The sequence below is a fragment of the Natrix helvetica genome, assembly GCF_964273705.1.
Source record: "Natrix helvetica genome assembly, chromosome: 12".
Taxonomy (NCBI): domain Eukaryota; kingdom Metazoa; phylum Chordata; class Lepidosauria; order Squamata; family Natricidae; genus Natrix; species Natrix helvetica.
The window spans coordinates 2,143,908-2,160,968 of NC_138556.1; the positions used below are offsets into that span (position 1 = coordinate 2,143,908).

Below are 17,061 nucleotides of genomic sequence, written 5' to 3' on the forward strand. Positions count from 1 at the left end.
ATATCAGGACAGCCTTCACCACTGACCAAAAAATAGCCAACATCTTAAGAAACCCCAAAGAAAAAATCCAGCTAGAAAACCAAGGAGTCTACGAAATACCATGCAAAATCTGCCCAGCAATATACATAGGACAAACAAACAGGAGAATAAATGCACGCATCACAGAACACAAAAATGCAGTAAGAAAAAAAGAAAAAACTTCTTCCCTTTTCCAGCACCTTAAAGCTACAGGACACGAAATCAACTTTGAAGGAGCCAGGTTAATCTCCAAAACAGAACACCTCCACAAGAGAATAATCATGGAAGCCATCAAAATAGAGAAACACCCCCACAGCATGAACAAACGTGATGATACCTCCCGCCTACCAAACATCTGGAAACCAGCCCTAGCCAACAAACGAACACCACCCACCACCCAAGCCGTTAAAATACAAAACAACAATGCACACACAACCTGCACCAATCAGCACCAATCTACCAATCATGATACAACCACACAACCAATCATTCCACTTACTGAAACAAAGCCAGCACCCCATCCCCTCCCACCAAGACTTACAGAAAGACGGCAGCTCCGATCACATTTTAAGCCCACAGCTTGAAGATGGCAGGTGTGATCCTGCCGAAACGTTGCAAAGACAATCTCAACCTTACACGGGAAAAGACCCGAATACAACAAAACCAGCATACCTACACCTGTGAAAATCTACGAAAACATATATATATATATATGCTGGTTTTGTTGTATTCGGGTCTTTTCCCGTGTAAGATTGAGATTGTCTTTGCAACGTTTCAGCGAGATCTCACTCGCCATCTTCAGGCTGTGGTCTTTGGCTTAAAGTGTGACCGGAGCTGCCATCTTTCTGTATATCTTGGTGGGAGGGGATGGAGTGTTGGCTTTGTTTCAGTAGGTGGAATGATTGGTTGCGTGGTTGCATCATGATTGGTAGATTGGTGCTGATTGGTGCTGGCTGTGTGTTCGTTGTTCTTTTGTATTGTAACGGCCTGGATGGTGGGTGGGGTTCTTTTGTTGTCAACAACATATATATATATTTGTTTTCGTAGGTTTTCACGGGTGTAGGTATGCTGGTTTTGTTGTATTCAGGTCTTTTCCCGTGTAGGATTGAGATTGTCTTGGCAATGTTTCGGCATCCCCACTGAAGACATCATATGCGGAGTTGAAGCTACACTCATCAAAATCAACCCAGATGAAGCCAATAAAATCAGACTTGCAGTCAGCAACGTCCTTTGCTCCAGTAATCCACCCAGAAGCAACTTACAGCAACAAGAAGAAATAGCACTCACCAACCTGAGAAAAGACAACAACATAATCATTCTCCCAGCAGACAACAGAAATGCCACAGTGGTGATGAACACATCTGACTACTAAGCCAAACTATCCAACCTACTCCAAGACCCTGCTTACAAACCTATAAACACAGACCCCACCACCGACCTGGAAAAAATCCAAAATAAAAGCCTCTGCCATCAGTGAAGAGATCCAGCAAAGAATCATCCCCAGAGAGAAATCTTCCAGATGCCCCAAGCTCTATGGCCTCCCCAAGATACACAAAGAAGGGATACCACTCAGACCCATAGTCAGCTCCATAGGCTCACCTCTACAGAATCTTGCCAAATTCCTCGCCAAACAACTCCAACCCTACGCAGAATCCATCACCACACACGTACAAAACTCACTCCACTTCATAGAAACAATAAAGAAACAAAACCTACAACCCAGCGACCTACTCGTGAGTTTCGATGTCATATCCCTCTTCATCCAAGTGCCTATAAAAGAAGCCTTGACAGCCATCCAGAACAAACACAACCCCCCTAAACACATCCTGGACCTGACCAACCACTGCCTAACCAACACATACTTCATTCATAATGGACAAAGATACAAACAGATAGAAGGAGCACCCATGAGATCACCCCTCTCACCTGTCATTGCAAACTTATACATGGAACATTTTGAAACCAACGCCTTAGACAAATCTGAACACAAACCCAAACTCTGGCTTAGATATGTTGATGACACTTTCGTGATTTGGCCACACGGGAAAGAAAAACTGGACAACTTCCTCACACACCCACACCTCAACAGCCTACACCCCAAAATACAATTCACCATGGAAATAGAAGCAAACAACCAACTTCCCTTTCTGGATGTCCTAATCTACAAAAAACCCAATGGCTCCCTAGGACACACCATCTACCAGAAAAAAACACACACCAACCGCTACTTAAATGCACAATCCCATCACCACCCTGCACAGATCAACTCTGTAGCCAAGACTCTCATCTCCAGAACCAAACGCCTAGCCGACAAAGACCACCTGAAAACTGAATTACACAAACTCACAAATGTATTAATCTCCAACGGATTCCAAAGAAAAACAATCACCAACCTAATCCAAAAGGAGGCTCCCCCCCAAAACCAAGACACAGAACAGGACAATGGCATCGCCCTCCTCCCTTACATCAAAGGCACCACAGATAAAATCAGCAAAATTCTCCACAAGCACAATATCAAGACAGCCTTCACCACTGACCAAAAAATAGCCAACATCTTAAGAAACCCCAAAGACAAGATCCAGCTAGAAAACCAAGGAGTCTACGAAATACCATGCAAAATCTGCCCGGCAACATATATAGGACAAACAAACAGGAGAATAAATGCACGCATCACAGAACACAAGAACGCAGTAAGAAAAAAAGAAAAAACTTCCTCCCTTTTCCAGCACCTTAAAGCTACAGGACATGAAATCAACTTTGAAGGAGCCAGGTTAATCTCCAAAACAGAACACCTCAACAAGAGAATAATTATGGAAGCCATCAAAATAGAGAAACACCCCCACAACATGAATAAACATGATGATACCTCCCGCCTACCAAACATATGGAAACCAACCCTAGTCAACAAACGAACACCACCCACCACCCAAGCCGTTACAATACAAAACAACAATGCACATACAGCCAGCACCAATCAGCACCAATCTACCAATCATGATACAACCACACAACCAATCATTCCACTTACTGAAACAAAGCCAGCACCCCATCCCCTCCCACCAAGATTTACAGAAAGATGGCAGCTCCGTTCCCATTTTAAGCCCAAGCCTTCTGAAGAACCAGTAATGGAAATTTTGAGTAGTTTGGAGAACTGGCAAATAACACTTCTGGCTGGCCCCAGAGTGGGGTGGGAATGGAGATTTTGCAGTATCCTTCCCCTGCCACATCCACCAAGTCATGCCCACAGAACTGGTAGTAAAAAATGTTGAATCTCACCACTGCTGCAAAGTTTTTCCCACAATTATTATTGGTGATTGCAACACAGTGCTTTGTTTGGAACAAAATACCCCTATCTAGAAAGAAAAAACAGATTGTGGACATCCTGTGAAAAGGGTTAGATTCAGTAGCATTCCAATAAATTGATAATTGGTAAGCAATTGAATCACTGCTGGTAGTTATGTTTTAAATGTGTAATTCTCTCATAACCGACAATTTGAAATAATATCCATAATATAATCTTAGAACTGCAAATGCGCCACTAGTCAAAATGGCTAGGAATATCTAGGCTACATGATTTCAGTTTGTGTTTAATCTGTCATGGTTGCTACATCCTTGAAAATTCATGTTTATCTGGTTTTGTACTTACTGTACTAATAAGAAAGCTTCAACTGAGACACAGTCAATTCAACATTACTCATTATAGCAGAGGAAAACAATTCTCCAATAACTGGAGCTCAGATTTTAAGAACTAGGATGAATCCAGTTCAAGTCAAGCCATAAATAATATTAATCTTGTTTCTGCACCAGAAATACTGGGTTTCCCTGAAAATAAGACAGGGTCTTATTTTCTTTTTACACACAAAATGTGGCTTGGGCCTTATTATGAGGGGAGGGTTTATTGTTTTGTGGTTGCCGGGCGGCTGCTCTCTTGCGAGGGGGCTCCCAAAGAGCTGGGCACAGCCTCATGGGCGAATGGCTGGGTTGTGCTGTCCCAGCAGCGCAACACAGCAGCCATGAAGCGACCACGCTCCTGAGCAGCCACCCGGAAAACCTCCTTTCCAGCCGGGCACAGCACCATTCACTGACGTAGGGGTATCGCCAAGCCGCGTGAGCACCTGTTCACCGCCACCCGGCTCCCACGGCTTGGCGCCTTTGAAATGGCAGTGAATGGCGCTCTGCATGGCTGGAGGGGTGTTGTGCAAGTGGCTGTTCTGCTCTCGCTCACGTGCCTGCCAGCCTCACGATGCCCTGGCCCAGCTCTCTCCGCAGAGCCAGGGCACTTCCGCCGCCGCTGCTGCATGGCTTTTTCTGCAGCTTCCAAACCGAGTCTTCCAGCAGTGGCCACTCTGGGCGTACGCTCTATGGTTGTGGGCCAGCTGCCGGCAGAGCATACAACCAGAGCAGCCACTGCCAGAAGACTCGGTTTGGAAGCCGCAGAAACAGCCATGCGGTGGCGGTGGAGGTGCCCTGGTTCTGCGGAGAGAGCTGGGCCAAGGCATCATGAGGCTTGCAGGCATGTGAGCAAGAGTGGAACAGCTGCTCACGCAACCCCCTCCAGCCGTGCAGAGCGCCATTCACTGCCATTTTGAAGGTGCCAAGATGCAGGAGCCGGGTGGTGGTGAACAGGCGCTCACGCGGCTTGGGGATACCTAGGTCAGTGAATGGTGCTGTGCCCGGCTAGAAAGGGGGTTTGCTGGGTGGCTACTTATGAGTGTGGTCGCTTCATGGCTGCTATGCTGCACTGCTGCAACAGTGCAACACAGCCATTCGCCCATGAGGCTGTGCCCAGCTCTTTGGGAACCCACTCGCAAGAGAGCAGTCGCCCGGCAACCCCTCTCTTCAGCTGGGCACAGAGCCGCTCACCAACCTAGCAGTATCCCTGAGGCGCTAAGCAACGCAATCACCTTTGCCTCCCCACCGGTTCCCGCGGCTTGGCACCTTTGGGATACCGCTAGGTTGGTGAGCGGCGCTCTGCCTGGCCAGAGGTGGGGGGTTGTCTAGGGGGCTTATTTGCGGGGGAGGGCTTATATTTTTGCCCACCAGAAAAATATGGCATGGCCTTATTATCAGGACATGTCATAATTTCAGGGAAACACGGTACCAATTGGGAGCAAAATTTGTGGTGAAACCACATAATCCCAAACACTCAAATTTTCAAATACCTCAACCAAACTATGACCCAGTGTTACAACTATTTTCATCCAATTCTGAAGCCAATTTTAACTGGATCCACTTCATATTTCTGTTGCAGATACATATAACAGACTCCTAGTTGAGATCCCAGTTCTCTTAATTCCCTCCTGGCTGACATTTTGTAGGATATTAACAATGGAGTTTTTTTCCAGGAAGTCTTTTCATCACTTTATAAATGGCATCTGGAATTTCTCTTTTTATCATTTTCATTTTTATTTTTATGTGTGATACGCATTGTCTTTATTATTGTATTTGTCTCCATATAATGCAAATTATCATTGTGATGTTTTAGTTGTTTTTTATATTCTGTGTAAGAGTCTGAATTCTGGTTGGTGGGGTCCAAGAGAAGAGCCTTTTTTGCCTTGGCTCCCACTCTCAGGACCATGATTCCCCCTGAAGTCAGATGTTCACGTACATCAGTAAAGGACCTTTGGGGCCTTCTGAAAGGGCCTGAAACTTGGCTCTGCCTATTGGCCTCAGGCTCCATGTGGTATGTCATAATGGAAGGGGTTAATGGATTCAGATAAGATCCCACCTCCCCCATATCCATTTCCTCCCTTCCTTGCCACCTTTTTATTTTTTAAGTCAATTTTAATGTTAATGCAGTATTTTTTCTTTTAATGTTTCGATTTGTCGTTTTTATTTGGTTTTAAGATGCCTAGAGTTGCCTCTAGATCAGATGGGCAGTGTCAGATCGGATAATGGAAAGGCGCACTCAGGCTAAAGGCAACAACAGCTCTTTATTGTAACAGAACAAGTATGAACAACCCAGCGAAGGTTGAGTCTGACAGCAGCCCTTTTATAGGGAGCTGTCAGACCCTTCGACCAATGAGATTAAACCTCTGTTCCCGCCGGAACAGAGGACCTTGGTGGGAACTACTATAACTGAAGCTATTATCTAACAAGCAGCATATAAATTTAATAAATAAATATAAATGTATTTATTAAATGCATTTAAAAAACATTAAAAACTAACAATCCTCCATATATAATGCAAATATTCCCAGTAGATATGGGGAAAGAGTAGTGTCTGCAAAGTAAAATCAACAGTGACAAGATGGTGGCCACATCACACATTAAAAAGGTAATCACACCATCATGACTGCCACCTTGAATTTGTTACCATACTCTGTGGATATCATTGTGGGGAAGCCATTTTTATCATTCTCTCTATATGCTACATTATATATAAATATAACATCTTCTTCAAGTCCAGGTTGAACTGTAGTGATGCCTGGAGAAGTTCATGTAATTTTCTTGGCAAGGATACTATGAGATATCTATTACCTTCTGAGATGGTTTATAATCTTCTCAGGGATTTCCCGGCAGCTTTAGTTTATGTCACATATTTATATACATTCTTTTTGTCTTCTTCCTGAGTCTTTTTTCCAATCTTTTTATCCCACCTTTATTATTCTTATATAGTAACGCAAAACCTCCCTCCTCCTATTTTTCCCCAAACAACAACCCTGTGAGGTGAGGTGAGTGACTGGCCAAAAGTCACCCAGCTTGCTTTCATGCCTAAAGTGGGACTAGGACTCACAGTCTCCCAGGTTCTAACTTGTTAATGGTGTTAATCCAAATTAAACAAACTGGCTTTTGTCATGGGCACTGCCAATCTACATTCTGTAATGGTACAGCCAATTGTGGGACAATTAAATGAAATTTATTAGCACTTCTAATTATAGCTAAGAATGGTGTTAAAGGCTGGGCAACTCACAGTCCACAAGCTCCATGTGTTTCTCAATCTGACTGCTCTGTTGAAATTTAGAAGCAGGAAACAGTGAGACAATTTCGAACCCATTTCTGGTAGGGAACACATTCAAAAAGGTATGTGAAGCCTTTGAGCAGGGTTAGTGTTATAGAAACTCCCCCAAACAAAATGAAAAAAACAGATGCCTTATATCAGGGGTGTCCAAACTTGGCAACTTTAAGACTTGTGGACTTCAACTCCCAGAATTCCCTAGCCAGCTGGCTGGGGAATTCTGGGAGTTGAAGTCCACAAGTCTTAAAGTTGCCAAGTTTGGACACCCCTGCCTTATATTATTGCTTCTTGGCCCACCACATCCACCCTTATCTATTCCCCACTAAAATAATGCTCATTCATGGAATCTTTTGGGATCCAATATCAAATATGTTATTTGCGGAACACTCCCAAAGACAAAAACTTTCAGCCAAGAGAATGGGAAATTGGATAAATATTTTATTCTTCATTTAGTCTTGCTCTGCATATTTCCAGTTTCCAGACACAATATGCCTAATGCCAGTATTTTTGTGGGCAAAAATAAATTCCTTTAGTTTTTTTCTATGTTCTTTTAGGTGAGCCCTTATTGCCAGAGAGGTCTCATACCTAAAAAAACTCCTAAGCATCAAAAGACAAAAGGACAGAAAATACTAGGAAAAGGACTTTCGTACTTTAAATTTGAAGGTGGCGGGAGAGTTGGAATAGAAATCAGTTTAATTTATATGACCCCAAATCATATGCATGCTCTTACTAATAAGGTGTTACACATATTTTCATGCTGTATGTGTATATTGCATCTCCTAAGGACTTTTTTTTTTTGTCCCCATTTTTTTAATTGTTTTAATTAGACAAATAACACACACACAAAACACTCTTCAATACAACTGCCAGCTAGCATGTCAATTGGTTACATTTGAGTTCCGTGCATTACTACAATCATTCTTTATACTTGTGGGTATCGTTTTTGATTTAAAATGCACAATTTAATGTGAATGAAGTCCTAAGGACTTTTATAAATGAGATATTCCTTATTATTGCACCTCCATTGACTAATTGGTTAAAAAGTTTGCATTTTACAAACAACACTGTATTTTTTACCTCTCTGTTTCTTTGCGAGAAAGTATGGTAGAATGTAGCGGCATACCACAGGGCTCAATACTCTCCTTTGTATTACTTCTATCTTTTCCCTTCTCAAAACCAATATGCCCAACTCCTTCAATCTCCTCCATGGGTCTACAGGCTTTTTCATACTGCAGCCATAAACTTCTGGACATCTGGAAAACCAGCCAGCTGAAGAAAATTTTTTCCCCCAAATTTCAACCCTTTCCTCCACTTTGGCCATTGTGATGGAATGATAACTTCCTGTGATTTAGAAACTATTGCTACAGTCAACATTGGTATTTTCTGGAGTTATATCACACTGTTATATTCCATACGCAATCAATTGTTACCCGAAACTTTTTCACAAAAATTATTGCCACATAGGTTTCCCCTATTCCCCAAACCCCTAGATTTGATTTTGATTTACACTGCTCTCTATTAAATTCTATTGTATTAACGTTTACTCCTGAACCAGGTAAACCAAGCCTTTCCTCTTTATAATGTGTTCCATGCATTGCACTGATGTACTTCAATCGCCTGGTCAGGCATGCAATTTTGAGCCATTCTGAACTTGCCATGGTTGCCCTGATTCTCAGATTTTGTTTCCTAGGATTTTAACTATCTCACCCAATTTTGTGTTATCTGAAAATTTAATAAAATCAAAATACATAATGTCTATTGTAGTAAAGAAATTACCAATTTAAAATAAAATAAAGTTAACCTGATAAATTATTGTTGAAAATTCCAGGCTGCTTTGGATAATCATCACTGCTTAACGACTGATCACTCTGTGACTTGCTCTTGAATCTTTCCAGGTGTTCTGTGAGATTAAACTGGTTTATAAATTCCCTTGATTCTCTTTCCCTCTTCTGTTTTTTGAGGAATTTGCTTTTTCCTCCATCTAGAATTTCATATGTTCTAGGATTTCTCAAAAATAATATATAAAATTTTTCACAAACCATCCTCAACTTTCTTAATTACTCTAGAATGTAATAATTTCCTCCTTGGAAATATTCACAATTGTGCCTTTAGAACTTCCCTTTAAAGGATCAATACTTTTGGTACCATTTCTCCTAATCTTCTCCAGGCTGTGAAATTCTATTTCTCTTTGATCTAAATGTATTAAAAATTTCTATATTGAAGAGAAAGGTATGTGCATGTTAGTTTCCTTAAAATTAAAAAGCATTAAATGATTACTTTCCTCCAGTGGTCCTGCTATTTCCACTTCATTAGTATACCTTCTATATTGATTAATATCTAGTTGAATAAATGATATTTCTCTTATACCTTTCTCCAGTTTTCAGCAAGGCAGGAATTTCTTGGAAAGATCATGCTTGGCAGAATTTTTCTTCTAACAGATGTCAAGTTGATTAAAATTCCTTACCTCTGTTATTTCATGCCTTTATGAAAATTCTATATTTGTTTCCTCACTAATGCTACTCAATTTTATTGCCAAACTAATTTACTTGGATTTTAACAGAGGTATAGATACTTATAATATAAAGGACAACATCTCTTCTATATTTAGCACTTTTTATCATTTCTATTCCATTAGCACAAATCATTCCCTTAAATTGCTACATCTCAGGCATGCTCATCTTCATTTTATTTTTTAAATCAATTAATTTCTTTTGCTAAGAAAATAACTAACCAGCTCATCTTGCTTATATCTTTGTAGCCTGAGCACCTGTGCATAGTGATTGTTATTATTATTTTTCATTTAATAGTTTTAAAGACCATATTACAACAGAACTCTCATTTGTTCTACATTGTATGAGATCTTCACTTCAGGGCTTTCACCTCTAAGTCATACATGATTCAGTTTAAACATTCCGGACTGAAATTAAATGGTTTTAGCAATACTTTGGGAAGCAAATGATCAACCTATTCTTCAAAGCACCTGAGGGCAAGAAGTGATGGGTGGAAGATCATCAAATAATAATCTAACCTAGAACTAACTAGAGAAATTTCCTGACAATGAGAAGAATTAATCAGTGAAATGACTTGCCTCTAGAAATTGTTGGTGGAGGTTTTCAAGAAAAGACTGGACAGCCATTTTGTCTGGAATGATTTAGGATCTCTTGTCATCTTTGGGGCATTGGAGTAGAAGACCTCCAAGTTCCCTTCCAACCTTATTATTCTGTTCTGTATTCTATCTTATACTGGCATCTAGATAACTCAGACCGACCCAGATTGGATCCTGAAACATTATCCTGGGCCACATATATTTGCTTTCATTCATAATCCCGTATCTTAATATAAACAAAAATTAAAATTTAGCGTAAATGAAATAAGGTTTCCTTGAAAATGAACACATTAACAAAACTTCCTTATTTTAAGTAAAGAAACAGTTAAATACAGAGCCAATTTAAATGCTATCAAATTAGGATACATAAAGAAATTGTCAACTGTCCCACTTAGTCATTTAGCAAAGAAAGACTCCTGGCCACTTGTTTTTGCCAAGAGTATACTTTACTTAAGCTTAAATGGTTACAGAAGAAATATAAGCTGAGTCTAAGGTTTTCCCGTGGAAACAATGCAAAGTAAATTTTCCTCTCTACCCACACCCCGGCCATCTCTTGGTTATCTGTAAATGTCCAGTTAGGTGCTTATATATTGTTTAGGAAACATGTTTTCGGTTCCCAGCTCTGCATACCGATAGTTGCCCTTGGCTGGCTAAAACTTTTCACAAGGCTCAGCTAAGCTTCCATCCCACCTTCTTCTTTCTTTTATTCCAATCCCCCCCCCCGCCCCCATTGCTAATGTCAGGCTGTCAGCTTATGAAGCTTGGATAGAAGAGATGCAGCCATGAAACAAAAAGCAATAATAGTTATTGCTTTTTGCTTATTGCACATCACACACAGGTGGATCATTTGGGTTTGTTAGGGTACTTAGCATGGAATAGTGAGTGAGTGGGGAGAGTGCACATGGGACACGTCAACTCATTCAGCATCCTTCTGAAAGTCCTTCCATAAAATTAGGTATTGCAACTTTCCCTTATAATGACGAGAATCAAGAATCTCCTTGACCACGAAATGTTGTTCTCCTTCTGTTAGGATGGGAGTGGGGGGATGGCTTTGTGGCAGGACACAATGCTGAGTCAGTGACAGGTTTCAAAAGACTACAATGGAAAACAAGGTAGATGTGTTTAAAACTCTTAAGTAATTTCAATTCAACTATCATTGGGTTTATGACCATAGTAATGGGGAATGGCTCCATATATATGGGACCAAATTTTTTGCAGTGACTGCATAAATGTTGTAGAAAGATAAACTTTACCCCTTGCTTTACATTCCTTCTGTGGAGCTCTCCTCTTATCGGCTTGTCTCTTACGTGTCCCAGACCTCATTAATGAAGAAAGAGAACCCAACATAGATAATGGTAAAAATGAAAACAAAAATTGAAAAATGGATTGGACCAGAAATTGACAGCTTCTTCATTACTCTGTAATGCAGAATTTTGGGAGCATTAACATAATCTGCAGAAACTGATCAATGGCCATGTTTCAGCTAACCAGACCCTCCTGAATAACATAACACCAACTGTGCCTGGTCCTGGACTTGTGGGGGGGGGGAGCTTTCTCATTCATGCTACATTTTTTTGTTGTTTACTGCAGTACTCACTGCGTGGAGCTGTCTTTGAAGATGTTCCAGAAACTGCAGCTAATCCAGAATTAGAACAACACAGATAGTGTTTTACATTTTTCATTATACTTGTATAACACCACTGCTTTGTGAATTGCACCAGCTGTCAGTCAGTTTCTGAATGTGATTCAAGTGGGAATTAGCCTCTATAAAGACCCACATGATATAGGACCAGGCTATTTATGGGACTGCAGGTCTCTCATCATCTCTCTTGGCCCACCAAAACTAGCAGGGAGAGTATACTTTGGATCCCTATCATTAGTGTCCTCTTGACTCATTAGTTCTACTTTCACTATGGGATCATCTGCTCTGTGAAATTGCTGCTAAACCAAGCAAAGTACAGGTCAAATGGTAACAGAGATTAACTGCTTCCAGGACCATCAAGAATTATACATATTTTTAAAATGTAGAAGTGTAGAATATCATATGCAAAAACACTTTCTCATTCTCTTGAGCAGATTTTTCTTCTTTTGCCTTCCTTGAAGAACCCGAGATAGACTCCAGTAAAAATGAATTTGAAAACTAAACAATTGACCAACTTAGCATCACAAATCCAAATTATTATTCTGTTCTCTTAGGTGTCATTTCATCCATTTTTCTGAATTTCGAATTTCAGTTATTTTCTTGCAGAACTAATTTCTGTTAATATTTACTTGTCTCAGGAGTCTGTGATGCCTTCAACATCGATACAAAGAAGCCAAGAATTATCCCAGGCTCCAGAGAAGCATACTTCGGCTACACAGTTCAACAGCATGAAATCAATGGGAAGAAATGGTAAACCATACTGCCTTGGCCTGAGATTGAATGTTTAGCTTCTCTTCCAATTCTGCTGCTCTCCAGATGTGTTGAATATGGCTGTCTGGTTGGAAAATAGTGAGTGCTAAAGGGACATCTGACCGTATCAGTCTAGTGAAGGCTAGCTTATTTTGTGATGTCACTTAAAGTTTAGGGCAAAAGTGTGGTTTTTTAAAATGCCTTTTTTATTGAGCTGCAACACAATCTTTTGTTATCATTGTTATGTGGATACCAGAAATATCAATGCTAAATAACAATAGTAGTAGTATATTGAATGATTAATCTTGTGATCATATCAATATCAGAGCTAAAAGGTATTCTTTTTCCAAACTACTCAGGTGTTGCTTTCCTTATAACGGATAGAAGATTGCTCAGTTCATGCACAAATGTTAACTCCCAGGGGAAAAAATATCCTCCAGCGTGGGGCAATCTGTAACATTTTTAGATTTTCTCACACTATTTCCAGGGCCCTTGGAAGGAGTAGAACACCAGCATTAATCTGTCAGCATCCAGAAAAAATACGAACACACAAAGTGTTTGAAAAAGGAATTATGTTACTGACACTCGAATACAAATAGTGGTGGTGACATTTTGAAAAAGAACATGTTCTTTTTCATCATTTACATGTCAAAAAATAAAAGTAGGGTAATTTTTTATGTAAAGAAAAGCAGATTCTCCATTCAGTCACATTATGATTTAAACAGGGAGAAGATGTGTACAAGCTGTTCATATTCTAGAAAATGTAGCAAATATAAATGATGACAGAACTTTTAAGTTTTAAAAATCTATGAACCTTCCATTAAAAATCCAGATTGCAATATCATTTTAATATATTCAAGTTTTTTTTCTTTTTACAACACTGTAATTTCTTGATTTGGCGACATCAGGGCGACATGGTAGAGCTGAGCATATACTGACCAGACACCCTTCCTGACACCTATGCAGAATTTGCATCTTTACCACTAGGCCACACAGCCTGTTCTATTCTAACATATTCAAGAATAATATGCCTAAACCTATATAGCATGGTGTTTTGTGGTTTGAGTGCCAAGCATTCAGTCAGAATTTGTGGGTGAAAAAGTCTGGTGCAAATGGAGCTAACATTTCAGACTATTTTTCTAATGCCCTGGCAGCTGAGTATATGAACTAGCTTTGGATACAAGAGTTGCCTTTGACTTGGCATGAGATTTCTCCCTAGGATACTCAATCAGAGTGCTATTGCAGTCTTTGGGAAAGGGATATCCAGTGTCTGAGCCAACTGTTAAGTCTGTTTCCTTTTAAAAAGATGTCTAAAATGCAAATTTAAGAATTAGTAGCTAAAATAAGCTAATGTAAAGCCAACATGACTTATCTGGTAAAAATATGAATCACTAAACAAACAAACCGACCAACTTATGTCATACTATAATTCAATGTTGTCTATGGTGCCCATATTCAGCTGACTCTGCTAAATTTGAAATTGGCAAAAAGCATGTGTACTGGGGGGGAAAGAAAACTAAAAAAAATCAAACTTTTATTATAACCTATGGGCCAGAAATCTCAGCAATAAAACACATAGACATGCAATGTTTGATAAAAGTTTAAAAATAACATATGATGTGTTTTATTATTATTATAGTAACTAGTAAAAATATCAGTAGCAATCATTATTATAGTAACTAGTAAAAATATCAGTAGCAATCACCAAATTCTATATATTACTAAAAATCTTGTGTCTTTAACTGGGTGAAACAGTGTGTCATAGGACAAAATATTTTTAACCAAGAAACCTCAAATGGACAAACTTACAGAATGTGTCCAAAATCTGGAGCCATGACTCTCTTGGAACTGAAATCCAGAACATTTTATAAAACATTTAATGACAGAAAAATTATTGAAATCATTTTATGACAAAATACAAAATTTCATAAAACAATTTTTGTGGTTAGCTGCTGAAGTTTGCCTGTTCTGTACAGTTCAACGCTTACAAAGGAGATACATTTCAGAATGTCTCCCTGAATTTTTAAGAATTTTTCTGCAACATTAGAAGCTGTTTCATTGTGGAAGGCATCTGATGAAGAAATATCTCTGGAATGATGACCCACTAGGTCACGGGTTATCTAGATTGTTTTAAATTTCAACTATGGATTGGACAGATAAAGCAATGAGGGCACAAAATAGGGCAATTTGGAAAAATATGTCAGTGTCTTGTCAGTTAGAAGCAGTGACAGACAGACAAAATTGCAAAATTAGAATTGAAGAGAGTTTAAGGGGATGGCACATGGGCTTAAACTGGTTTGACAATGAAAACCCCAAATTTTTGTTAAGGGAGAAACTAGATAAATCCTGAATCACCAACTGCAAATATTCCAGAATTCCAGCAAAAGATACTGGGAAAGAAAAAGCACTCTAAATGCTCAGTGAAAGTCTCAAAATCCTGTTCGGTGCTTCAAAAAATTGAAGTAAGCACAGCTTTTACAAACTGCGGCATGTCATTAAATATTTAAAGATGAATTTGCTTAGCATTTTGAATGCATCTTTGAGTCTCTCCCCTACCCTGGGTACTTTTTTAAGGTGTCATAACTCTCCCAGATATCTTTTGTATATCTGATACAAAGAGCACCTTACTTTGGTGAGTCTGCAAGCTGGAAGGAAAGTAGGAAATGCATCTTCATTATAGCACCAAGCGTTGAGTCTCCTACTTTGGAGATTTAATGTTCTTCAGCAGAGTGAGATGACTTTGACATTTGCCACTTATGCATTCTTTTCTCAGAAAAGATTGACGTCTTTTTTGTGTATGTTTGAATGATCTTCCCAGCACTTGTATTTTCAAATTGGGCATCTTTGTAGATTATACAGGGTTTCCCCTCATGTGGAAGGTTTAAATATTACATCTTATTTTCTATCCAAAGCTTTTCGTAGGCTTTGGGGGTCACCATATACAAGGTGTCCTCAACAAGGTTACTTGGCTATTAGTATTCCCTCTTATTTTCTGGCTTTGCATAATCACATGAATCATAAAATAATGAAACAGGCCCAGTTATATAACATTTATTTATTTTATTTATTTATTTATTATTAGCGTTTATATACCGCCCCCTCTCCCGAAAGGGACTCGGGGCGGTGTACAGTCCGTATTAAAATACAACAGATTAAAACATAGAAATAACTATATAAATACATGTATAAGAGGAGGATAAAATATGCTCAAACTGTACAGCTAATAAATAAATCAATACAAAAGTTTAAAATATCAGGTTAAATTTAAAACACTATCCCTCTAAAAACCAGTAAGAATGTGTATGCCAGGAGGTAGACGTTAAAATTATGCCAAACCAGCCAGTCGGAACAGGTGTGTCTTCAGTTTCTGTCGGAAGGAGCGGAGGTCAGTAATGGTTCTAATATCAGGGGGGAGGTCATTCCAGAGGGTTGGGCCCATCACAGAGAAGGCCCTACTCCTCGGTGTCGCCCGTTGGCATTGCCTCGTGGACGGCACCAGGAGAAGGCCCTCCCTGTGAGAGCGGATTGGCCGCAGGGATGTATGTGGGAGGATGCGATCCCGCAGGTAACTAGGCCCTATGCCATGGAGCGCTTTAAAGATGGTGATCAGAACCTTGAAACGCACCCGAAAGACCACAGGCAGCCAGTGCAGCTCGCGCAGGAGAGGTGTTACGTGGGAGTACCTAGTACTCCCCATGACTACCCGCGCGGCTGCGTTCTGGACTAGCTGCAGTCTTCGGGCGCGTCCCAAGGGAAGCCCCATGTAGAGAGCGTTACAGTAGTCCAGGCGAGACGTCACCAGTGCATGAGTGACTGTGCGTAGGGCATCACGGTCCAGAAGGGGGCGCAATTGGCGCACATATCAGACTATGCTACAATTCAACAAATCTGCACATTATGTAGCTCCCTCAGAAAGTTGATAGATGTGCTGCATAGATCAAGCAGCCCTTACTAGATTCTTTCTACCCCTTAGAGAACAGACTCAAGATTCAGTAGGCTCTTGACAGATTTGAGCATTGGGTCCTAGACAGCAAGATGGAGTTCAATGGTGAGAAATTAAGGCAAGAAAGAAAAACCAAATGCACAGGTATAGAGTAGATGGTATCTGGCTCAACAGTAATAACTGTGGCAAGGATCTTGGTGTTCTAGTAGATCACCACATATGAGCCACCAGTGTGCAGCAGCTGCCCAAAAAATCAATACAGTCCTGGGCTGCATCCACAAAGGGATAACATTAAGATTATGAGAAATGATAGTACTGCTTTATTCTGCACCAGTGAGGCCACTTGAAATCCTGGGTCCAATTGTGGTCACCATGATACAAGAAAGATTCTGAGACCTAGAAAATGTGCAGAGAAGAGCAACAAACAAGTGATCTGGAGGCTAAGTCGTACAATGAATGGTTAAGGGAATGATGACCTAACAAAGAGGATTAGGGGTGACATGAGAGCAATCCTCCAGTATTTGAGCAGCTGTTACAGAGAAGAGGGGATTGACTTATTTTCCAAAGAACTAGAGGACAGGATAAGAAGCAATGGGTGGAAGCTCTTTAAGAGAGATCCAGCCTGGGACTAAGGAGAAATCTCC

General features: G+C 40.1%; 1 protein-coding gene across 1 annotated transcript in view; it reads left to right on the forward strand.

Annotated features, from left to right (window-relative positions):
* The window catches only part of ITGA11 (integrin subunit alpha 11), a 120,828-nt gene that overhangs the window by 20,791 nt on the left and 82,976 nt on the right, over positions 1-17,061 (forward strand). The window contains exon 2 of the mRNA XM_081965201.1: positions 12,363-12,474. Coding sequence (XP_081821327.1) covers positions 12,363-12,474 — 112 coding nt within the window. The remainder of the gene's footprint in view (positions 1-12,362; positions 12,475-17,061) is intronic.